Genomic DNA, 20,874 nt, shown 5'->3' on the forward strand with positions numbered 1-20,874 from the left:
AGGGTCTGGGAAGAAATCAAAAGGCAGACGCAAGTCACATGGCTTCTTTTTGTAAAACTTTATTTAAAATAAAAATACACGGTAATAAAAAATCAAAAATTTACAGTTAAAATTAGAAATCAATAGATTTATGTATATATGTAAATGTATAGATCTGCTATATAACTGTGAGTGGCTGCCCGCTGGTCATCCACATCTATTATTATTACCATTATCATCGGCTCATCAGCGTTTTTGGATCACCGAGGGATCCAAAAGGTGATTCGGTTTCTCGATTGTAACAACTAAGGCGTAAATTAAAATACGTAATTAAAATAATAGAGGATTTGCTTGGTGTACACAGATCGCAATCGTTTTTGATTCTGATTCGTCGGTTTCGAATATCAAGTTTTGGGTGTAAAGGTTTGTGGAGAGTGTCGGTGAAAGGCTCACGTAGTAGTAATAATAATAATAATAATAATTGGTAATACTAAAACTAATATTGAGTTGCTCGGCGTTCACGTTCAAGTCGCATATCTAAATCTGATCATTCAACGTGTATTCACTTGATTAAAATTACGAGTACGCATCCATGGTAAGCGAATCTAATTATATTCAACTACGAAATCCATTGGATCAGCGATTGGCGCCAACATTTTGTTTGTTTGTTTCTTTCTTTCATTCGTTAATACTATGCATAAATTAAATAAATAGCTTAGCATACGTTTATAGCTTGCCTGCAATTATTATTTATATCTCATCCTCACATGGTCGTGGTTCATCAAGCATTGCGTACTCCCTTGGTAATGACAATTGAAATCATAGAAGCATTTTTCTGCATGTACTAATTGTTCAATTTTCGTCTCACATTCAGTGTTGTGTGTGTGGGTCAGTGTTTTCGACTTGCTACCTGCATAAATAAACCCGCCTTCATCATAGTCTCACCTCGACTGTCCTCTAATTAATGTTAATTTACAATTTTTTCTCGCTCTTTCGCTAATATGGGGTCGGGTTATATGGTTTGGTTATATGTATATGCCTTGCTTAGTCTACAGAATTTGATCGTCTACATCGTTAATCGTTACGTAAATGTTTCAACACACTTTCCTTCGCCAGCAGCGCTTACAATTTCACCCTGCAGCGAAGGAAACGTGTCCTTGCACTTGCACAGCGAGAGTGCCTATGAAGGTGTCCGGCCAGACGCTCCACTTTAAGATTTGCCATGGGCATAGAATAAGTATATATATATATATCCGTGTTTTTGTGTATGTATATAAAATGTACAGGAGATCTGACTGATTTATAGGCAAACTCGGTATTGAGCAATCGCTGTGCAAGTGCTATTAAAACTATAACCGAAAAGAGGATCGATCTTGGGTTGATCCCCCCCACTACTGGGGGTATCCACAGCAAGATCAAACTTTTTCATTGCTACGGGGTGTTATTTTGAACAGATACATAATGTCCATGTGTTGCACTCATTTGTGGTTATTTGCCGTATTATGCATTGCTTTAGAATTACGTTCCTAAATTAAGTGACTCTCGTCTGTTACTTGACTCTGTTGCTCTGCATGAAATGCCGTTTCTCAATTTGAATTTATTTCTTTTTTTGTTTGTTTTAGTTTTACTTTTTAGCAATTATTTGTATGTTTATGCTTTGTTTGTGTTTTCTTCCCTCTCTTATTATTGTATGCATAATTGGTTGTTGTTCTCGGTTGAAGTATAATTAGATTTATATGTATAGTATATTTATAATGTATATATAATTATTTAACTCGAACTCGCAATCGCTTAGCTGTGAGTTGCTGGCTGTGGATTCTGCATCTGCAATATGCACTCTGGATTCCGAATTCTGAATTCGTTCGATCCGACGTGGCCAGGGAGATGATGGTCTTACTTAGACAAACACCTTGGCGAGGCCATCGGCCCCGGCACTAGCAATGTACGGCTTTGTGGCATGGAAGGCCACATCGAATATGCTCTCGTCAAACTTCTTGCGATGCGCTGTGATCTCCTGCACGCACGTCTTATTGTCCAGGTTCCACAGCCGTATCGAGCAGTCGTGCGAGCCGGATAGCAAATACAGACCGTGTGCGTCGACGGCCAGCGAGGTGACCGGCTCTAAATGCGCCACCATGGAGTGTACCAGCGTGCCGGAGGTGTTGTCCCAGAAGCGGATGTGACGATCCTCGTGCGCTGTTATCGTAATGGGGAGCGTTGGGTGTGACACCACCTTGTTGATGAACTTCCCCGTGTTGCCAGACATCTCCTGCGCCGCCTCCAGACGCACCACCTGCTTGCCCGTCTCCGTATCATACACGATGCAGTGGGCACTGTTGTAGGCCACCACGATGTGATCCACCTCGTTGCGAACAAAGTCGACGGAGGAGGGTGCACCCTCTGCCTCCGAGGCTGTGTATGTGCGCAGCAGCGGTTCCTTGTTGTAGGGCGACCACAGCTTAACCGTTCCGTCCGCTGAGCATGACACAATGTTGCTTTGCATGGTGGTAAGGCCCCACACGGCATCCGTATGCCCCTCGAGCGTGCCGGAATGCACGTTCGGATCGTAGCAATCGTATGGATCGATGTTCGGTGACGGCAACTGCCAGCATTCAATGTTGCCGTCCAGGCCGCCAGAATAGCATGTCTCGCCGCTGGACGACATGCCCAGGCACAGAACTGGACCAGTGTGGGCCCTGAACGTATACAGTGGCTCCACATCCAAGCTGGCCGACTTTTTAGCCTGCACCGTTTTCTGTAGGTTCCACAGCTTAAGCGTATGATCCTCGGAGGCGGTGATCAGCACCGGCTCCTCTGGATGAAAGATAAGTGACCGTACTCCGTCAAAGTGCGAGCGAAGTGTGTACTTGGCGTTCCAGGTTTTGCGGTAACCAGCACCGCCGGCACTGCCGCCAGTTCCATCCTTGGAGTTCGCATCGTAGGCGCCATCAGATTCGTTATTCACCGTCAGCTGGGCAAGCTCTCCCAGTCCCAACGAGCCGTCCACCTCTGTGGGAAGATTAAGTAAATACAGTAAGTACGAATCATATTGTAAGGTAGTTTCTAAAGACTCAAGGAGCGCCAAATTAGATAAACACGGATACTTTGTTGGTTGGGTTTATAAGTTACATTTCTCTTTAAGGAATTTAAACTTATAACCAACTGTATCTGTGATAATCATTCTCTATGCACATCTTTGAGGGTTATATAGTCCAAATATTTGTTATAGGCAAAAGCATGTTAGATCAGTTGAAAAGCACCTTCAGTCATGAGATTCATATCGTTCAATAGCTGCTCTCCCACATCGGCCTCAAGATCTACGAACGTAGAAGACGTAGAACAGTTGCCAAAGAAACAGAAGCAGAAACAAAAACGAAAAGCGTAAGACAAGAAGCCAACCATAAACTAGGTTACATTGCTACGTGGGATTTATCAGGAGCTGGGGATCTAAACCGAATTGATTTCGTTATTGCTATGATTTGGCGAACAGAAATGCGTAAATTCGAGGCGGGCCCATGCGGGAAGAGGGCTGCGAGCAAAGCAAGAAATATCCGTAACATGTCTTACCCTCGGTCAGCATGTCCTTGCCAGACTTGGGGCGCTTGGCCATCTTCACGTCCGTGTCGTCATTGTCGGTGGCCACCATCTCCAGGTCGTCGGATATCTCGTCGTCGTCGGACATCTCGGTGGCGCCCAGGAACTCAAAGTTCGCCATCACAGCCGCCTCGGTGTCCACGATTATTTCATCGATCGATTGTTGCACTTTTTTAGCGGGAGTATGACGGCCTGATGTGAGCAAATTATTCAAATCTCCCAACAGGGGGGTCGTAACACAATCACCTACCTTCCGTCTCCGATGCGCGCTTGTTGCTCTCGTTTCCATTGATGTTTGGGCTAAGGTTCTCGCCGCCGGTGCCGCCGCCAAGTCCACCACCCAGACCACCGCCGCTGCCGTCGTGCTCTGCATTGTTGTTCAGGCCGAGGATCGAACGCACCCGATTCGAGCGCACATCGATGATGTTGTCTGTGTAGCCGATCTCGGCCAGATACTGTCGCAGCATCTGACGTCCCTGCCGCCACGTGGTGTTCGAGACACTGCTGTAGGGCACCTCCGAATCGGTGGCCACCTCCCCGGCCAGTCCGGCGTCCTCGTTCGACGGCTTGAACTCGTTCAGCTGCGGCGGATCGGTGCCGTATTTTAACCGATAGAACTTCGCCCGCTCCTGGCGCAGCGCGTACTCCAGCATCTTGATGCGGCGCGTCAGATCCGATTTGAGGCTTTCCAAGCACTTGCGCTCCCCAAGTAGCATTGCGATGCGAGCCTGCACGGATGGAATGCGATGCGATTAAAGATTGCAATAAGACTTACTAAGATGTCTAATAATAGAATCTGTTTAAGGGACATTACATCATTCATAGATATTCATTTGGATTTTCGAAAGAGAAAGTGCACCCAAGTGAACATATACATACATATATAAACTATGAGTTATAGAAAACTAATTAATACTGCTGGCTATAGCTTTCCCATACGGCTTTGTCCCCATTTTTCCTGCCGTTGCAATCCAATTGCGTTTGTTTGTTTGCTGCGGAGCATAATTGACGCTCCGCTGCGTCGGGCCAACGAAAAACAATTAAATTCAATTAATAGTAATACAAAAAGAAACACTACAACTGGCACAATTAGCTGGAGGGGCAACTGCGGGCAGCAGGCAGCGGGCAGGGGGTGGTATCTAAGCCAACCGTCGGTTCAACTAATCGAAATGCGTAAAAATTGCAATGCACCCAGCATTTTCCACTCCGCCCCCCCTCCTTTGTTCCACCCATTTCGTGTTCATTCAGCAAGCGTAGCAACAGCGTGCAGTTATGACTGCGCATTTCCCAAGCATTTGGGTGGTGGGGGGGTGCGGAAAATGCAGGAGGTGCTCGAATCCGCGGGGCAAACACTGCACCTGACATAGATGCGTTGGTAAAGGAATGGAACGAAACTTTTGCTTTTGCTTTTGCTGATTTCTCACTCTACTACTGGCTCTACTAACTGGCTAACTTTGTGCCAGAACTACAACTATGACGCCCCAGCAAAAAAGTAACATAAAAAATAAATCCAACAATGGAGGGGAAGTGGCCAGCACCCACACTCTACGTTTCAGGTCAGCCCAATAGCTGTGTGCTTTTTTATTGATACATATGTATACATGTTATGCAATTCTATTGAATTCTATTCCTTTCATTGGGAAATTAGTTTAAATGACATGCAAACTAAAATCTTCTTTAACAACTATCCTAGCATCCAACTTTGTTATTTTATGAATTTATCAGTTATTCATTTAGCGATCCCTATAGTTTTGGCCGCGAGTGTGGCGAGCGAACGCATGTCTGTAAAATGAGGCGAGCGCAGAACCAGAACCAGCAACAATAACTATTTGCCCATGCTAATAGCAGCGAAAGGGCGGTAGAAACACTCTTTGTGCTGCTGCTGTTGCTGCTGTTAATGGAAACATGTTGTGCATTTAAATTACCGCTCAATGGCATTTCATTTGGCCGCTTAAGCTGGCTAATTAAAAGCAGCGCGCTAATATTCCGGATATACATATATGAATTGGATGGGCGCTGGAGCCAAAAGGGTCCCAGGTAACACACACGCCAACGCCTTGGAGTTGAGCAAAAGCAAAGAATCCACACAAATCGCTCCACGACATGCAACTGGTTTTTATTCGCCGTGTATTCGCAATTAGAAATTACGAATGCCATGACAAATGCGCATTTGTAACTTAATGGGCCGAGTGAAGCCCGAAGATTTCGATTAGCATTTCTGAAAAATGCTGGCTAACCAAGGGCGAGGTGAGGAATTGGCCTCTTGGAATTGTCCATTGCATAATGCTGTCGGGAAGTGACCATATTGTACAGAAGGGCATATAAATAGAATTATTAATATGACAAGAGCCAGCGGCGTTGGTTTCTCTAATCTGTAAATGCATTTGCACACAAACACTTTTGCAATGGCGAAATGATTGAAAATATATTAGCAGTTGTCGCGTCATTCCTGCTTACAGTGTGCTACAATATCTGTAGAATTTGTCACGTATTTTTAGGTAAATATGATATAAATTATTAAATATAGATATATTTTGTTTGCAAAGCAATAAATGTAAAGGCTGTTTTCTAATGTTTTGAGGAAAACCTACCATTTCTTAATATAACGAATGAATATTTGGATTAAAATTCATCCCAGAAACATAATAAACTACCTATAAATGTTCTTTTGCTAAAGAGATTCCGACCACAGTGCCAGTTAATTGCCTGACAAACGCGACAGCAGGAAAAGCCGACCGAGTAGGAAGTGGAAGTGGAAGTGGATGCATTCATGGGAAGACCGGGGAAACTGAGATTCGTTGGGACAAGGACGTTGCATTCGCAGCAGTCGGCACTGGCACACAAAGCGCTGTGAGATGTGCATGGAAGTATAAATAGATCCAGGCAGCCAGGGGAGACCGGGGCAGGGAACGCTGCCACGACTGCTGAAACAGAGCCATCTCGGATGGCGTCGCCTCTGCTGCTGCCCACCCGATTCACCAGACTCATTTTGGCCAAAACGCCAAACGAGGCGAACAGGTTCATAAATCGCGGCGAGAAATGTGCGTTGTCAACTGGCCTGAGTTTGTATTTTTTTGGTTTTTCGCCATGCCACTTTTCCACAAGATGCAAAGCGGGGAGACAGACTTGAATGTCACGTTGCATTCGGAGCGTAACGGACTGTGCCTCGTTATCGATACCGCTCGTTATCTGGCCGCTTGGCAGGTGAAAGCGATAGGGCGTGGGTCGACATTGACATTGACGATGGCGCTGGTGGGCGGGGGGCAGGGGCAGGTTGGAGGTTGGGTAATCTCCTGCGATAATACGATAATATTATCCTGCCAGCGGCTACGCTTATTTTTGTTTTTGTGGGGGGACTACATGCTTTTGGGGAATCGTTTGCCGTCTGCGACAAACAGAGCATAAAAACTCGATGACGGCAATTGCTCAACTCGATTCGCTTGCATGCAGACAGCCAGAGGCAACGTGGTGGCGCTCCTCCTGGCCGTTTTCCTTGCATGTTCATGCATTAGCGCCTCGGAAAATCATTGAAATGGAAAGTGAGCTCCCGCTGTCGATAAGCAAGGACCTTTTCACCCTCCGTGCTCCTCGAAATAACGTGCTTGCCAAATTGCCTTTGTTTTGGCTGGGGGTATAATTTTGGTGTCCTTTCTAGGACAAACAATTTGCAGTTTCATTAGTTCTTTTATAACTTATCACCACGAATGTCACTATCCGTCCAATGTTGACTTTTGTAAGTTCGCTGTAGTCCGTGAGTCCTGTATCTACTTAATCAATAGTGAAACACCCGCTGTTATGATTCATACGTTTGAGCAAACAAGGAAAACTTGTGTTAAATAGTGTAGAAGGAGAACTAAATTGATGGTGGAACTAATATCTTAAGCTCATATCTGATTCACCTTTCTCAAAAGTACTGATGTATTGAATTTCATAGAAGAGTTATGAGCAATATAGCCAAGCAATGGATCACTCACCTGCAATTCGGCCCTGTCCACGTCCCACTGTGATCGCTCCAGCTCGAAGCGCGACCACTCGTGCTGGATGAAGTGCAAGATGCCCGGTATTGTGTACTGGGGCGTGGTGGCCTGTTGGTTATTTACACCGCCGCCCACCATCCCGTTGCCGCCGTCGTCGCCGCCAATGTTGCCCATTCCGCCCACATTGGCGTTCTGTCCACCAGCGTTGAGGCCGCTAATGCTCAGACCGCCGCTGCCGCCACCGCCCAAGCTGTTGGACAGGACACCGCCGATCGAGGAGTTGGCACCGCCCACACCGCCGCCAACAAGGACGCCGGCTCCTGTTGCACCGCCAACCGGCTTGTTGTTAATGCCAGCGGTGGCTCCCGAATTGGTGCCCATTGGTTCACGTCGCTCTCAGTGGCTGTGCTGGGTGTGCCGGGTGTTTTTCTTTGCCTGCTCCTGATCCTGTGCCCGCTGATCCTGCTCTCCTGATCCTCTCCTGATTCGTTGCCAGCTGTCTGCCTTCTGGTGCCCAGTGCACGGTCCTTTGTTTGTCGCTCTCTCGAACTTGATTGCTCGCTGGTCCAACGCTATATCCTGTTTTGGTTTTTTTTTTTTTTCGAGTTTTTGGGTTGGAAAAGAAAAGCAAAGTTTCGCACATGAAACAAATGAGGTCATTGAATTTTCCGAATGGAAGGGCAACGGAGGGGAGGTGGAGCAGCCGCAGGACACTCGCTCGCTGCCTCTCTCTCGCTCGCACTCTCTTTATGTACTACTACTACGTTTTCTCGCACCGGAACCGCCCCCACATCCCCGCTCTCCCTTTCTCTCTCACGCTCACGCTCCCTATTTCTCTCTCTTGCTCTTTACGGTACTCGCGATTCTTTATTCTCTTTTACGCTCTAGTGTTGCCAACGGCTTTCGGGAAAAGCGTAAGTTATAGCACAAAAAGCCGTAAAACAGCTGATGTAACGCAAGAGTTTGAACCTTTATCAATTTAAGCGGGGGTTCAGTTAAAATCCACACCTTGTAAAGGCGATTATTGGTAGGAAAATTAAACTGACACACACAAACACACACGCACGCACACTCACCCAGTTGCAGGGAAATTTGAATGGCACACACACACAAGCACACGGCGGGGATTTTGGTGGGGTTCTTGTTTCTCTTGGTTTTTTTGTGCTATAACTTTTTAACTCTTCCTTGCTGTCCAGCTGAATCTTGTACTGCGTATATGTTTTTCTTTGCTGCCTGGGCAGCCGCTGCCAACGTACTCGAACCTTATTTTGAAACCTCGGCTCGTTAACTTGACAATTTTGTTTACTATTTACAGCTTTTTCCAAGGAAACGTTGTTGCTACCTTTCGCAGGGTTCACCGTATTGTGTGCGAAGAGCAAACGACTATTTAAAAGGGAGAAGAAGAGAGCGAGACGCGGGCAGTTGTATTAGTCCGTAATTTTGTGCATAATTGCCCGTTTGCAATCACTAATTAATTAAGGCGAACGCTGGGCGATGCACACAAAAAGTCGATTTGATTCGGCCGCACATCAGAATGTTTGGCCTGGAACTCTGAAATAACACACAGAGTAGCAGTGCCCGCACAGCCTTGCTCTCGCTCGCACTCGCGCACCTGCACCGTCCCGTCTGCCGTCGTGTATGGCCGTCTCGCTCTGCGAGTCTATATACAAAGAAAAACACACACACACTGGCACATTGGTGTACGCATATGCCAAAGCCGAGTTAATTTCACTTTGTTTAATCTATCGTTAGGTGTTTTTGCATTTTTATACGCGCTAACGGCATTTGCGCATTTTGCGCTTCTTACTTTGCGATTTATTGCACCGCTTGGTTGTGTTTTGCAATTTTTCTCTTGATTTTCATTGGTATTCACGCGTAATGTAATTCTTAGCAGCGTGACCGCGCCGATAACGATAGAAAATACCACCGTGCCCAAAATAAATACCATTTAATACCACTCCAGTGACGAGAAATACTATTTAATACCACTAATTTTAAAAATTTGTTTTTATAATATTTTATTTAATTTGTTAATTTAAGAAATATACAAATTCAGTGTGAACTATTTGACGTATTTAATAAACTTATCTGCGCGCGTAGCACATTTTCAGAGCCAATCTATTGGATGAAGAGCGACTATTAATATTAAGATCTTTGATTAAATATATTTTTAACCGTTTATGCTTATTGCTTTAAGGGAAAACCGTTAGCTTTGCTTTTTATAATAGCGTTTGGTATTTAAAAGATTCCAAATCCATACTTAAAAATAACATTTCCGAATAATCAAAAAAGTTAGACTTCGAGGAATCGCCGAAAAATAAGGCAACATCCGCCCGCTGATAGAGTAAATTAGATTCACGCTTATTTCAGCGAGTCAGAGGCTCCTACTCGCCAAATACCTAAAACATTAGGATGTTATAGTCGCCAACCGATCTGCGCATGGTGCACAGCATATTCAAGTGGCACCATTTGTTATGCACCAATAAAATTAATTAAACGCTTCTTTTCCGTCACCAACAAATGATTGACACCTACTGTACTTTTTGCAAAACAGGATCGTTTCCATGACTGTACATTTATTCGGGTTAGACATTACATTACACCTTACATCTACATACTAACAGTGTTATGAACATGAACACGGCAAATGCTTAGCTAGTATTGCGGCCTTTTTCTTGAATTGATTGACCGATGCCTTTAGCAGATTCCTTTTGATCGAAATACTCGAGTGTGCCGATGCTTCAATCCTCTTCAACCGTCCATCTTACAAGAACTCCTCGCACCAATCGTTGAGGCAGTTGTAGCAATCGGATGCCTGCTTGGAGCTCGCGTGGCACACCTCCTTCATCCAGTCCTTGAAGAGCTCCTCGTCCTTCTTCAGCACCAGGTACTGTCCCAGCACGGTGTAGGCCTACAATGGATGGAAATGTTTCGTTAGCACTTGGCGGCATTGTTTATTTGCGCACATGGCGTCATCATATTTACACACGCACCTTGTCGAATCCAGCGTCCGTCAAGCGTCCACCAAGGGTTTCCCCGATTCCGGCCAGTTCCGTCACCGACTTGTTGCCCATCGGCTCCGCCACAAAGTTCCTGTATTTTTGCGAGGTGCCCGACATGTCTGCTGTTTGCTTTTCTGTTGTGCGTTGCGAAATTCCAGTGCTAAGCTAGATTTCAATGGCAAAATATTCGCGGCGTTTCTGAAAATGACGCACAACCAGTGTGGCTGCGAGTGATATTTTCGAATATACCACAGCAGACCTAAATATACCAAATCAAATTTTGCACGGTAGCAGGCCACGTAATATCCAGGATATCCCGGGAAATCAACAAACCTTATTATTTCATATAAATAACAATGCAAAAGAATAGGGTTTTATGAAATGCATTCAAAAAGGTTTTTCTAAAATTGCGCATCAGACATTTTTGTAATTTACTAAGGTTGAATACCAAATGATTACATGTATGATGTATACTTACATTGTTTTATTGCATGGTATTTTACATGACCGTTTTAGATTTTGAATACTTAATGAGTAACAAATTAGCAATACCATTTTTACGGCATTAAAATTTTTTTGTTTTACCAAATTATTATAAATGTTATATGTAGATAGAACAGATTGTACATAACATTAAGAAAAACATTAAGTGCAAAATGCACTTGTTTAATAAGAAATTGTAGTTGTAACTTAGTTATCTAATCTATTAAAGGTATTTATTTAGTTTCTGCAGTTTCAAAAATAATTTCAAATTTTTTAAATTGTTCCACTTTTCAATATCGGGGCAAAGCACCATCGATTAGTATGCACCGAAGAGCTGGGCCTAACCCAATTTAACAGCGCCGCGCTTGGGACACCCAACTGAGTTGGGTGATGTTAACGCTGAGACCCTTCCGACAGAGGCTTCAACCTGGCCAGCAGTCCGTCCACAACTCCAGTCTTGATTGACACCTGGCCCTCTTCTAGCTTATCATAGGCTATAAAATCCACACCCTCGAGTTCCGTGGCACAGTGAAGTCGATTTCGGTGCAGAGATGTTGGCGCTTTGCTGGCTTTGTGGCCTGACCCTTAGTTGGATGGGTGAGTTGAGTTACGGGGAATCGGGCATACATATGTGGCTTTGTCTCACCTGACCGAGATTTGCGCACACACAGCGCACTGATGCTGAGTAATTAAAGCGCTCCAGGCCACAAATTAATTGCTGGGCTGGAACCGGTTTCGAGGATTACTAATGCGTCAGCCGCCTTAATGAGCTTGGATCTGGGCAGCTGGAGCTGGGAACTCCGATCTTCGGCGATCCGGCGTCCGATCAGTACAAGATCGACGTTTAGCTGGTCAAGATGTCCTCAAATGCGCTGGCCTGCATTTGCAATGTGATAAATCCGTGTCGCAACGAGGTGTCCACCACATTTGTGGTGGTTCAGTGGCTCATCACCGGATTCGCTGCCCTCGCCCAAGTGGTGCGACCCGTGCTGCTGCTCTGTAAACTGCTCTAAATTCGGTTTAGCTATGCTCCTAAAGCAAATGTTTCTTCTTTTGATAGTTGGCATTCGTGGTGAGGTGGCTCTGAACCAGGAGGATTACAACAAGACCTGGATCTATATGCCCAATGGCAGGGTAAGCCGGAGGTGGCCTATCTGGTGGAACCTCCGCCCGAAAACCGCATCAATCTGCCTCAGCTCATCAAGTTCGAACTATATGGAAGGTAAGTGGTTTTGGTATTTCATTAATTTTAAACATTTTTAAACATTTTAAACTCAAATGTTATCCGTTCTAAGAGTTTTCTTTCGAAGTTGTCACAGTGTTAATCCTCCTATTTCAGCGACTCCAGTTCCAGCGCCGACTTCTGGATAGATGACAACAACTTTGAGTTTCCGCAGCGTCACAAGCGGGACACCTGGCAGGAGATGGCGGAGAAGTTCAATCCGGAACTGGACACCAAGATCCTCGTACACGGCTGGAAGTCCAGCACCATGAGCAATTCCATCCAATCGATTCGTGGTGCCTACATCGAACGTGGCCAGGTGAACGTGTTCGCCATCAACTGGAAGGATCAGGCGGACAATATCTACTACCTGACCCCGGCCAGATATACGGTGCAGGTGGGCAGGGCAGTGGCCAAGCTAATCGATCTGCTGGTGGAGGAGAAGGATGCGGACCCGAATAGGATCCATTTGATTGGCCACAGTCTGGGTGCGCACATCATGGGCTATGCTGGTTCGTACACAAAGTACAGGGTGAACCGCATCACCGGCTTGGATCCAGCTCGTCCCGCTTTCGAGGATTGCATCGGTCCGGAGAATCACTTGGACGACACGGACGCCAACTTTGTGGATGTGATTCACAGCTGTGCCGGATACCTGGGCTTCCGCAAACCCATCGGCATGGTGGATTTCTATCCAAATGGCGGTGGACCACCGCAGCCTGGCTGCAAGGAGCTTTCACAGATTTTCAGTGAGTTTTGAAATCGGTTTCGATTTCTTTCAAGCAGAATTGTCAAATTTATTTTTATTTTTCAGCTGGTTGCAGTCATGGACGTTCCTATGAATATTACGCCGAGTCTATTAACTCTCCCAAAGGATTCTATGGTGTTCCCTGCTCCGGACTGGATGAGCTCAAAGGAAAGAACTGTACTGGCGGAAAGATCCTAATGGGTGATCCAGTTCCTCGCGAGGCTCGGGGAGTATTCTTTGTGAAGACGGCCAACAAACCGAGCTACGCCTTGGGAATCGATGATGTATGGAGTAATTGAACCTTCTTCTCGTCGAAAATATAAATAGTTTATGTTTACTATAAATATTATTATTACATATACCATAAAATACACTGTGCAATTGCACTTGCTCTAAAATCAGTTATCTTAAGCCAGTAAGTGAATATGGTTGGGTAAGTTAAAAAAGTAATATGTATGGTCAACAACGAATGGTATTTAATTAATTAAAAGTTTTCACAAAATCAAAGTCAGTTAACAATGAAAGTTGAGCTTAGATGCGCTCCATCCGCAAGTAGATGCCCCCAGCGGGGACCAAAGCTATGGAAATGGGGTTATACTTGAGTGGGATCTCTGTCTGGTCGCAGACGGATATCCGGAACCGGCTGATGATCTGAGCCAGGCCGATGCGGGCCTGCATTTGGCCAAACCGCATCCCGATGCAGTTCCGCGGTCCGTCGCCGAATGGCAGCCACTCCACGGACTCGCGGGCGGCCACTTTCTCCGGCGAGAAGCGCTCGGGATCGAAGACCTCAGGATTGGGATAAAGATCCTCATCGCGGTGGTAGGCACACGCGGGAATTAGGACCTGAGTGCCCTTCTCAATCAACAACTTCTCGTGGCCTGGCACCACGTAGTCGTTAAGGGCCTGCCGTTCGAGGTGGGACACCAAGGTGTAGAGCCTCAGGGTTTCTGCATAGAGATATGGGGTAAAACCAGTTAGAATCCCTGTTGGGGTTGTGTGTTTCAGATAGAACACCTACCTGAGATGACCTGGTCCAAGTAGGTCATGGCCTTGATGGAGTCATATGTCAGCTGCCCCTCGTGTGCCTCCAGCACCGTTTCGATCTCGTTCCTCAGCCTGTCCTGGATGCCCTGATTCTGGGCCAACTCATACAGGCAGTAGCTCATAGTCGAGGAGGAGGTCTCAAAGCCGGCCACATAGAAGACGAACACCTGGGCGGCCAGTTCACCGATGTCCATGCCCTCGATCACCTCACCGTTGTCCAGGGTGGCGCGCCCTTTCTGCTTCAGTTCGATCAGCAGGTTCATGAAGTCATTCCTCTTGAAGTTCTCCCGCTCCCGGAGGGCAATCGTGTCGTTGACAAGGCGCATGAAGAACTGGTGGACGTCCTCCGGCAGCATGCGCATCCGCAGCCTGCTGGCCAGCTTGGGAAAGCTGAACATGAACATGGTGAGCAGTCTCCCGTGACGCACCTCGGTGAACACCTTCTTTCCCATGGTGCGGAAATCGCTGACTGGGTTGCGCAGCGTGTTGCACTCAATGCCGAAGGCACAGGTGCCAATCACATCGGTGGTGTATCTGGCCATCAGCTCCTTGATCTCGAGCACAGCTCCGTTCTGGGCGGCGGGCACCTGCTCCGTGATCACCTTGACAAACTCCTCGGACACCTTGATCACCGTGGGGAACATGAACTTCATCTTGCCCGAGGTGAACGTGGGCGTCAGCCGCTGACGCATATCCTTCCACTTCTTTCCGTCCAGGTTGAACAGGTGCTGCGTGAGCGGATCGTCGCGTCCGTTGTGGAACTGGCCGCGATCGGCGAAGTTCGCGAAGTCCTTGATCAGGATGTTCTTGGCCAGCTGGGTGTCCACGATGAAGGCGGCCGGCTTGTGCAGGAAGTAAAAGCCCACGAAGGGGTTGCCGCTCTTTCGGTACTTGTTGTAGTAGTCAAAGAAGAAGTTTTGCATTACCCGGCTCTTCCGGAACCCGACCATGTTGCCATACAGTGGATGCGGCGCATCGTGTGGCACTCCGCGGCGACTCCAGTAGTTGAAGTTGCGGTGGTGCAAGTAGGCCAAAAGCGAAGAGATCGCGATCAGAAGATATATTAAAACAAACATGTTGCCTAGCTGCTCCCGGTTCGCATTCGTAGTGCTCGACCTATGACGATTTTCTGATCTCCATGATGAAATGTTGGGGCACTTTTTATAGGGTTCCCCGCGACGCATGACGAGGCATTTTAGTTGGTAGTCATGATTACAAACTCGGCTACTTTACTTATCGTTTTAAGAGCACCTTCAAAGAGGTACCGAACCGCTTCTCTGTACTAATGCTCCCGAATCAAAATATAAATAACTGATAACGAAATTGTTGGTAATCAAATCGGTTGGTGCTCCCGCAAAGAATGTTCCAACAGGTTAACTTACTCATTTATAAACTCTATAGAAATTTACAGGAATAACAAAAATGTGCAAAAATATCAAAACAATTTTCAAAACGGACATATATACATATACTTTATATGTTCGAAAACGCTTCCTTCTTTCTGCCTGTTACATACTTTTCAACGAATCTAGTATACCCTTTTTCTTTACGAGTAACGGGTATAATTACGGTGTATTAATAATATTATTTACAACAAATCACTTAGTCTAATCAATACAAAAGGGCAACGCATTTTAACTAAGAAAGGTTTAGGCTATTACATCGGTGCGTCTGCGGATGATGTTGCTGCTTCGGTGGCTTCCATTGGGCTGCAGCAGATCCTCCGGTCGTGGCTCAATTTCATAGTGCCTATAGCCATCCACGTCGTCCAGTTCCCTGGACGTGAACTTGGCCAGCATGGTGCCACGCCCCGCGTAGGGCCACCTTGTCGAATCCAGCGTCCGTCAAGCGTCCACCAAGGGTTTCCCCGATTCCGGCCAGTTCCGTCACCGACTTGTTGCCCATCGGCTCCGCCACAAAGTTCCTGTATTTTTGCGAGGTGCCCGACATGTCTGCTGTTTGCTTTTCTGTTGTGCGTTGCGAAATTCCAGTGCTAAGCTAGATTTCAATGGCAAAATATTCGCGGCGTTTCTGAAAATGACGCACAACCAGTGTGGCTGCGAGTGATATTTTCGAATATACCACAGCAGACCTAAATATACCAAATCAAATTTTGCACGGTAGCAGGCCACGTAATATCCAGGATATCCCGGGAAATCAACAAACCTTATTATTTCATATAAATAACAATGCAAAAGAATATGGTTTTATGAAATGCATTCAAAAAGGTTTTTCTAAAATTGCGCATCAGACATTTTTGTAATTTACTAAGGTTGAATACCAAATGATTACATGTATGATGTATACTTACATTGTTTTGTTGCATGGTATTTTACATGACCGTTATAGATTTTGAATACTTAATGAGTTACAAATTAGCAATACAATTTTTACGGCATTAAAATTTTTTTGTTTTACCAAATTATTATAAATGTTATATGTAGATAGAACAGATTGTACATAACATTAGAAAAACATTAAGTGAAAAATGCACTTGTGTAATAAGAAATTGTAATTGTAACTTAGTTATCTAATCTATCAAAGGTATTTATTTAGTTTCTGCAGTTTCAAAAATATTTTCAAATCTTTAAATTGTTCCACTTTTCAATATCGGGGCAATGCACCATCGATTAGTATGCACCGAAGAACTGGGCTTAACCCAATTTAACAGCGCCGCGCTTGGGACACCCAACTGAGTTGGGTGATGATAACGCTGAGACCCTTCCGACCGAGGCTTCAACCTGGCCAGCAGTCCGTCCAAAACTCCAGTCTTGATTGACACCTGGCCCTCTTCTAGCTTATCATAGGCTATAAAATCCACACCCTCGAGTCCCGTGGCACAGTAAAGTCGATTTCGCTGCAGAGATGTTGGCGCTTTGCTGGCTTGGTGGCCTGGCCCTTAGTTGGATGGGTGAGTTGAGTTACGGGGAATCGGGCATACATATGTGGCTTTGTCTCACCTGACCGAGATTTGCGCACACACAGCGCACTGATGCTGAGTAATTAAAGCGCTCCAGGCCACAAATTAATTGCTGGGCTGGAACCGGTTTCGAGGATTACTAATGCGTCAGCCGCCTTAATGAGCTTGGATCTGGGCAGCTGGAGCTGGGAACTCCGATCTTCGGCGATCCGGCTTCCGATCAGTACAAGATCGACGTTTAGCTGGTCAAGATGTCCTCAAATGCGCTGGCCTGCATTTGCAATGTGATAAATCCGTGTCGCAACGAGCTGTCCACCACATTTGTGGTGGTTCAGTGGCTCATCACCGGATTCGCTGCCCTCGCCCAAGTGGTGCGACCCGTGCTGCTGCTCTGTAAACTGCTCTCAATTCGGTTTAGCTATCCACCTAAGCAAATGTTTCTTCTCTTTGATAGTTGGCATCCGTGGTGAGGTGGCTCTGAACCAGGAGGATTACAACAAGACCTGGATCTATATGCCCAATGGCCAGGGTAAGCCGGAGGTGGCCTATCTGGTGGAACCTCCGCCCGAAAACCGCATCAATCTGCCTCAGCTCATCAAGTTCGAACTATATGGAAGGTGAGTGGCTTTTGTATTTGATTTATTCTAAACATTTTTAAACATTTCAAGAGTTTGAAGAGTTTGCTTTCGAAGTTGCCACAGTTTTGATCCCCCTATTTCAGTCACAGTTTTGATCCTCCTATTTCAGCGACTCCAGTTCCAGCGCCGACTTCTGGATAGATGACAACAACTTTGAGTTTCCGCAGCGTCACAAGCGGGACACCTGGCAGGAGATGGCGGAGAAGTTCAATCCGGAACTGGACACTAAGATCCTCGTGCACGGCTGGAAGTCCAGCACCATGAGCAATTCCATCCAATCGATCCGTGGTGCCTACATCGAACGTGGTCAGGTGAACGTGTTCGCCATTAACTGGAAGGATCAGGCGGACAATATCTACTATCTCACCCCGGCCAGATACACGGTGCAGGTGGGCAGGGCAGTGGCCAAGCTAATCGATCTGCTGGTGGAGGAGAAGGATGCGGATCCGAATAGGATCCATTTGATTGGCCACAGTCTGGGTGCGCACATCATGGGCTATGCTGGTTCGTACACAAAGTACAGGGTGAACCGCATCACGGGCTTGGATCCAGCTCGTCCCGCTTTCGAGGATTGCATCGGTCCGGAGAATCACTTGGACGACAAGGACGCCAACTTTGTGGATGTGATTCACAGCTGTGCCGGATACCTGGGCTTCCGCAAACCCATCGGCATGGTGGATTTCTATCCAAATGGCGGTGGACCACCGCAGCCTGGCTGCAAGGAGCTTTCACAGATTTTCAGTGAGTTTTGAAATCGGTTTCGATTTCTTTCAAGCAGAATTGTCAAATTTATTTATTTTTATTTTTCAGCTGGTTGCAGTCATGGACGTTCCTATGAATATTACGCCGAGTCTATTAACTCTCCCAAAGGATTCTATGGTGTTCCCTGCTCCGGACTGGATGAGCTCAAAGGAAAGAACTGTACTGGCGGAAAGATCCTAATGGGTGATCCAGTTCCTCGAGAGGCTCGGGGAGTATTCTTTGTGAAGACGGCCAACAAACCGAGCTACGCCTTGGGAATCGATGATGTATGGAGTAATTGAACCTTCTTCTCGTCGAAAATATAAATAGTTTATGTTTACTATAAATATTATTATTACATATACCATAAAATACACCGTGCAATTGCGCTTGCTCTAAAATCAGTTATCTTAAGCCAGTAAGTGAATATGGTTGGGTAAGTTAAAAAAGTAATATGTATCGTCAACAACGAATGGTATTTAATTAATTAAAAGTTTTAACAAAACCAAAGTCTAATTAAATTGTACATCACATTAGTTTTCGATCGTAAGCAATATACATGGACACAAAGAAAGTGGAGCTTAGATGCGCTCCATCCGCAAGTAGATGCCCCCAGCGGGGACCAAAGCTATGGAAATGGGGTTATACTTGAGTGGGATCTCTGTCTGGTCGCATACGGATATCCGGAAGCGGCTGATGATCTGAGCCAGACCGATGCGGGCCTGCATTTGGCCAAACCGCATCCCGATGCAGTTGCGCGGCCCGTCGCCGAAGGGCAGCCACTCCACGGACTCGCGGGCGGCCACTTTCTCCGGCGAGAAGCGCTCGGGATCGAAGGCCTCAGGATTGGGATAAAGATCCTCATCGCGGTGGTAGGCACACGCGGGAATTAGGACCTGAGTGCCCTTCTCAATCAAAAACTTCTCGTGGCCCGGCACCACGTAGTCGTTAAGGGCCTGCCGTTCGAGGTGGGACACCAAGGTGTAGAGCCTCAGGGTTTCTGCATAGAGATATGGGGTAAAACCAGTTAGAATCCCTGTTGGGGTTGTGTGTTTCAGATAGAACACCTACCTGAGATGACCTGGTCCAAGTAGGTCATGGCCTTGATGGAGTCATATGTCAGCTGCCCCTCGTGTGCCTCCAGCACCGTTTCGATCTCGTTCCTCAGCCTGTCCTGGATGCCCTGATTCTGGGCCAACTCATACAGGCAGTAGCTCATAGTCGAGGAGGAGGTCTCAAAGCCGGCCACATAGAAGACGAACACCTGGGCGGCCAGTTCACCGATGTCCATGCCCTCGATCACCTCACCGTTGTCCAGGGTGGCGCGCCCTTTCTGCTTCAGTTCGATCAGCAGGTTCATGAAGTCATTCCTCTTGAAGTTCTCCCGCTCCCGGAGGGCAATCGTGTCGTTGACAAGGCGCATGAAGAACTGGTGGACGTCCTCCGGCAGCATGCGCATCCGCAGCCTGCTGGCCAGCTTGGGAAAGCTGAACATGAACATGGTGAGCAGTCTCCCGTGACGCACCTCGGTGAACACCTTCTTTCCCATGGTGCGGAAATCGCTGACTGGGTTGCGCAGCGTGTTGCACTCAATGCCGAAGGCACAGGTGCCAATCACATCGGTGGTGTATCTGGCCATCAGCTCCTTGATCTCGAGCACAGCTCCGTTCTGGGCGGCGGGCACCTGCTCCGTGATCACCTTGACAAACTCCTCGGACACCTTGATCACCGTGGGGAACATGAACTTCATCTTGCCCGAGGTGAACGTGGGCGTCAGCCGCTGACGCATATCCTTCCACTTCTTTCCGTCCAGGTTGAACAGGTGCTGCGTGAGCGGATCGTCGCGTCCGTTGTGGAACTGGCCGCGATCGGCGAAGTTCGCGAAGTCCTTGATCAGGATGTTCTTGGCCAGCTGGGTGTCCACGATGAAGGCGGCCGGCTTGTGCAGGAAGTAAAAGCCCACGAAGGGGTTGCCGCTCTTTCGGTACTTGTTGTAGTAGTCAAAGAAGAAGTTTGCATTACCCGGCTCTTCCGGAACCCGACCATGTTGCCATACAGTGGATGCGGCGCATCGTGTGGCACTCCGCGGCGACTCCAGTAGTTGAAGTTGCGGTGGTGCAAGTAGGCCAAAAGCGAAGAGATCGCGATCAGAAGATATATTAAAACAAACATGTTGCCTAGCTGCTCCCGGTTCGCATTCGTAGTGCTCGACCTATGACGATTTTCTGATCTCCATGATGAAATGTTGGGGCACTTTTTATAGGGTTCCCCGCGACGCATGACGAGGCATTTTAGTTGGTAGTCATGATTACAAACTCGGCTACTTTACTTATCGTTTTAAGAGCACCTTCAAAGAGGTACCGAACCGCTTCTCTGTACTAATGCTCCCGAATCAAAATATAAATAACTGATAACGAAATTGTTGGTAATCAAATCGGTTGGTGCTCCCGCAAAGAATGTTCCACAGGTTAACTTACTCATTTATAAACTCTATAGAAATTTACAAGAATAACAGAAATGTGA

At 46.6% G+C, this 20,874-nt stretch overlaps 4 protein-coding genes and 2 pseudogenes across 11 annotated transcripts; 2 read left to right on the forward strand and 4 right to left on the reverse strand.

Moving 5' to 3' along the window:
* Positions 1–43: 43 nt before the first annotated feature.
* Positions 44–9,477, reverse strand: LOC122620186 (striatin-3). 8 transcript variants are annotated; one of them, XM_043797601.1, is made up of 5 exons: positions 9,358–9,477; positions 7,548–8,129; positions 3,824–4,301; positions 3,547–3,741; positions 44–2,988 (listed from the first exon to the last, which is right to left on the reverse strand). In XM_043797601.1, the coding sequence occupies exons 2-5, from the start codon at positions 7,929–7,931 to the stop codon at positions 1,877–1,879; spliced, it is 2,169 nt and encodes a 722-aa protein (XP_043653536.1). In that variant the 5' UTR covers positions 7,932–8,129; positions 9,358–9,477; the 3' UTR covers positions 44–1,876. The 8 variants fall into 8 exon arrangements, with proteins under 8 accessions (XP_043653536.1, XP_043653478.1, XP_043653528.1 ...); XM_043797543.1 differs by having other exon boundaries at positions 3,547–3,765; XM_043797593.1 differs by lacking the exon at positions 9,358–9,477 and adding an exon at positions 9,163–9,300 and having other exon boundaries at positions 3,547–3,765.
* Positions 9,478–10,087: 610 nt separating this feature from the next.
* On the reverse strand, positions 10,088–10,782 carry LOC122626370 (barrier-to-autointegration factor). Its single transcript, XM_043806612.1, has 2 exons — positions 10,544–10,782; positions 10,088–10,461 (listed from the first exon to the last, which is right to left on the reverse strand). The coding sequence occupies exons 1-2, from the start codon at positions 10,667–10,669 to the stop codon at positions 10,315–10,317; spliced, it is 273 nt and encodes a 90-aa protein (XP_043662547.1). The 5' UTR covers positions 10,670–10,782; the 3' UTR covers positions 10,088–10,314.
* Positions 10,783–11,892: 1,110 nt separating this feature from the next.
* LOC122626057 lies at positions 11,893–13,369 on the forward strand (annotated as a pseudogene).
* Positions 13,370–13,536: 167 nt separating this feature from the next.
* LOC122615857 (cytochrome P450 6a2-like) lies at positions 13,537–15,340 on the reverse strand. Its single transcript, XM_043791017.1, has 2 exons — positions 14,027–15,340; positions 13,537–13,955 (listed from the first exon to the last, which is right to left on the reverse strand). The coding sequence occupies exons 1-2, from the start codon at positions 15,234–15,236 to the stop codon at positions 13,537–13,539; spliced, it is 1,629 nt and encodes a 542-aa protein (XP_043646952.1). The 5' UTR covers positions 15,237–15,340.
* Positions 15,341–17,223: 1,883 nt separating this feature from the next.
* On the forward strand, positions 17,224–18,722 carry LOC122626272 (inactive pancreatic lipase-related protein 1-like). Its single transcript, XM_043806468.1, has 4 exons — positions 17,224–17,365; positions 17,427–17,589; positions 17,720–18,351; positions 18,421–18,722. The coding sequence occupies exons 1-4, from the start codon at positions 17,224–17,226 to the stop codon at positions 18,651–18,653; spliced, it is 1,170 nt and encodes a 389-aa protein (XP_043662403.1). The 3' UTR covers positions 18,654–18,722.
* Positions 18,723–18,898: 176 nt separating this feature from the next.
* LOC122625926 lies at positions 18,899–20,744 on the reverse strand (annotated as a pseudogene).
* Between the last annotated feature and the right edge of the window lie 130 nt (positions 20,745–20,874).

The sequence above is a fragment of the Drosophila teissieri genome, chromosome 2L, assembly GCF_016746235.2.
Source record: "Drosophila teissieri strain GT53w chromosome 2L, Prin_Dtei_1.1, whole genome shotgun sequence".
NCBI lineage: Eukaryota > Metazoa > Arthropoda > Insecta > Diptera > Drosophilidae > Drosophila > Drosophila teissieri.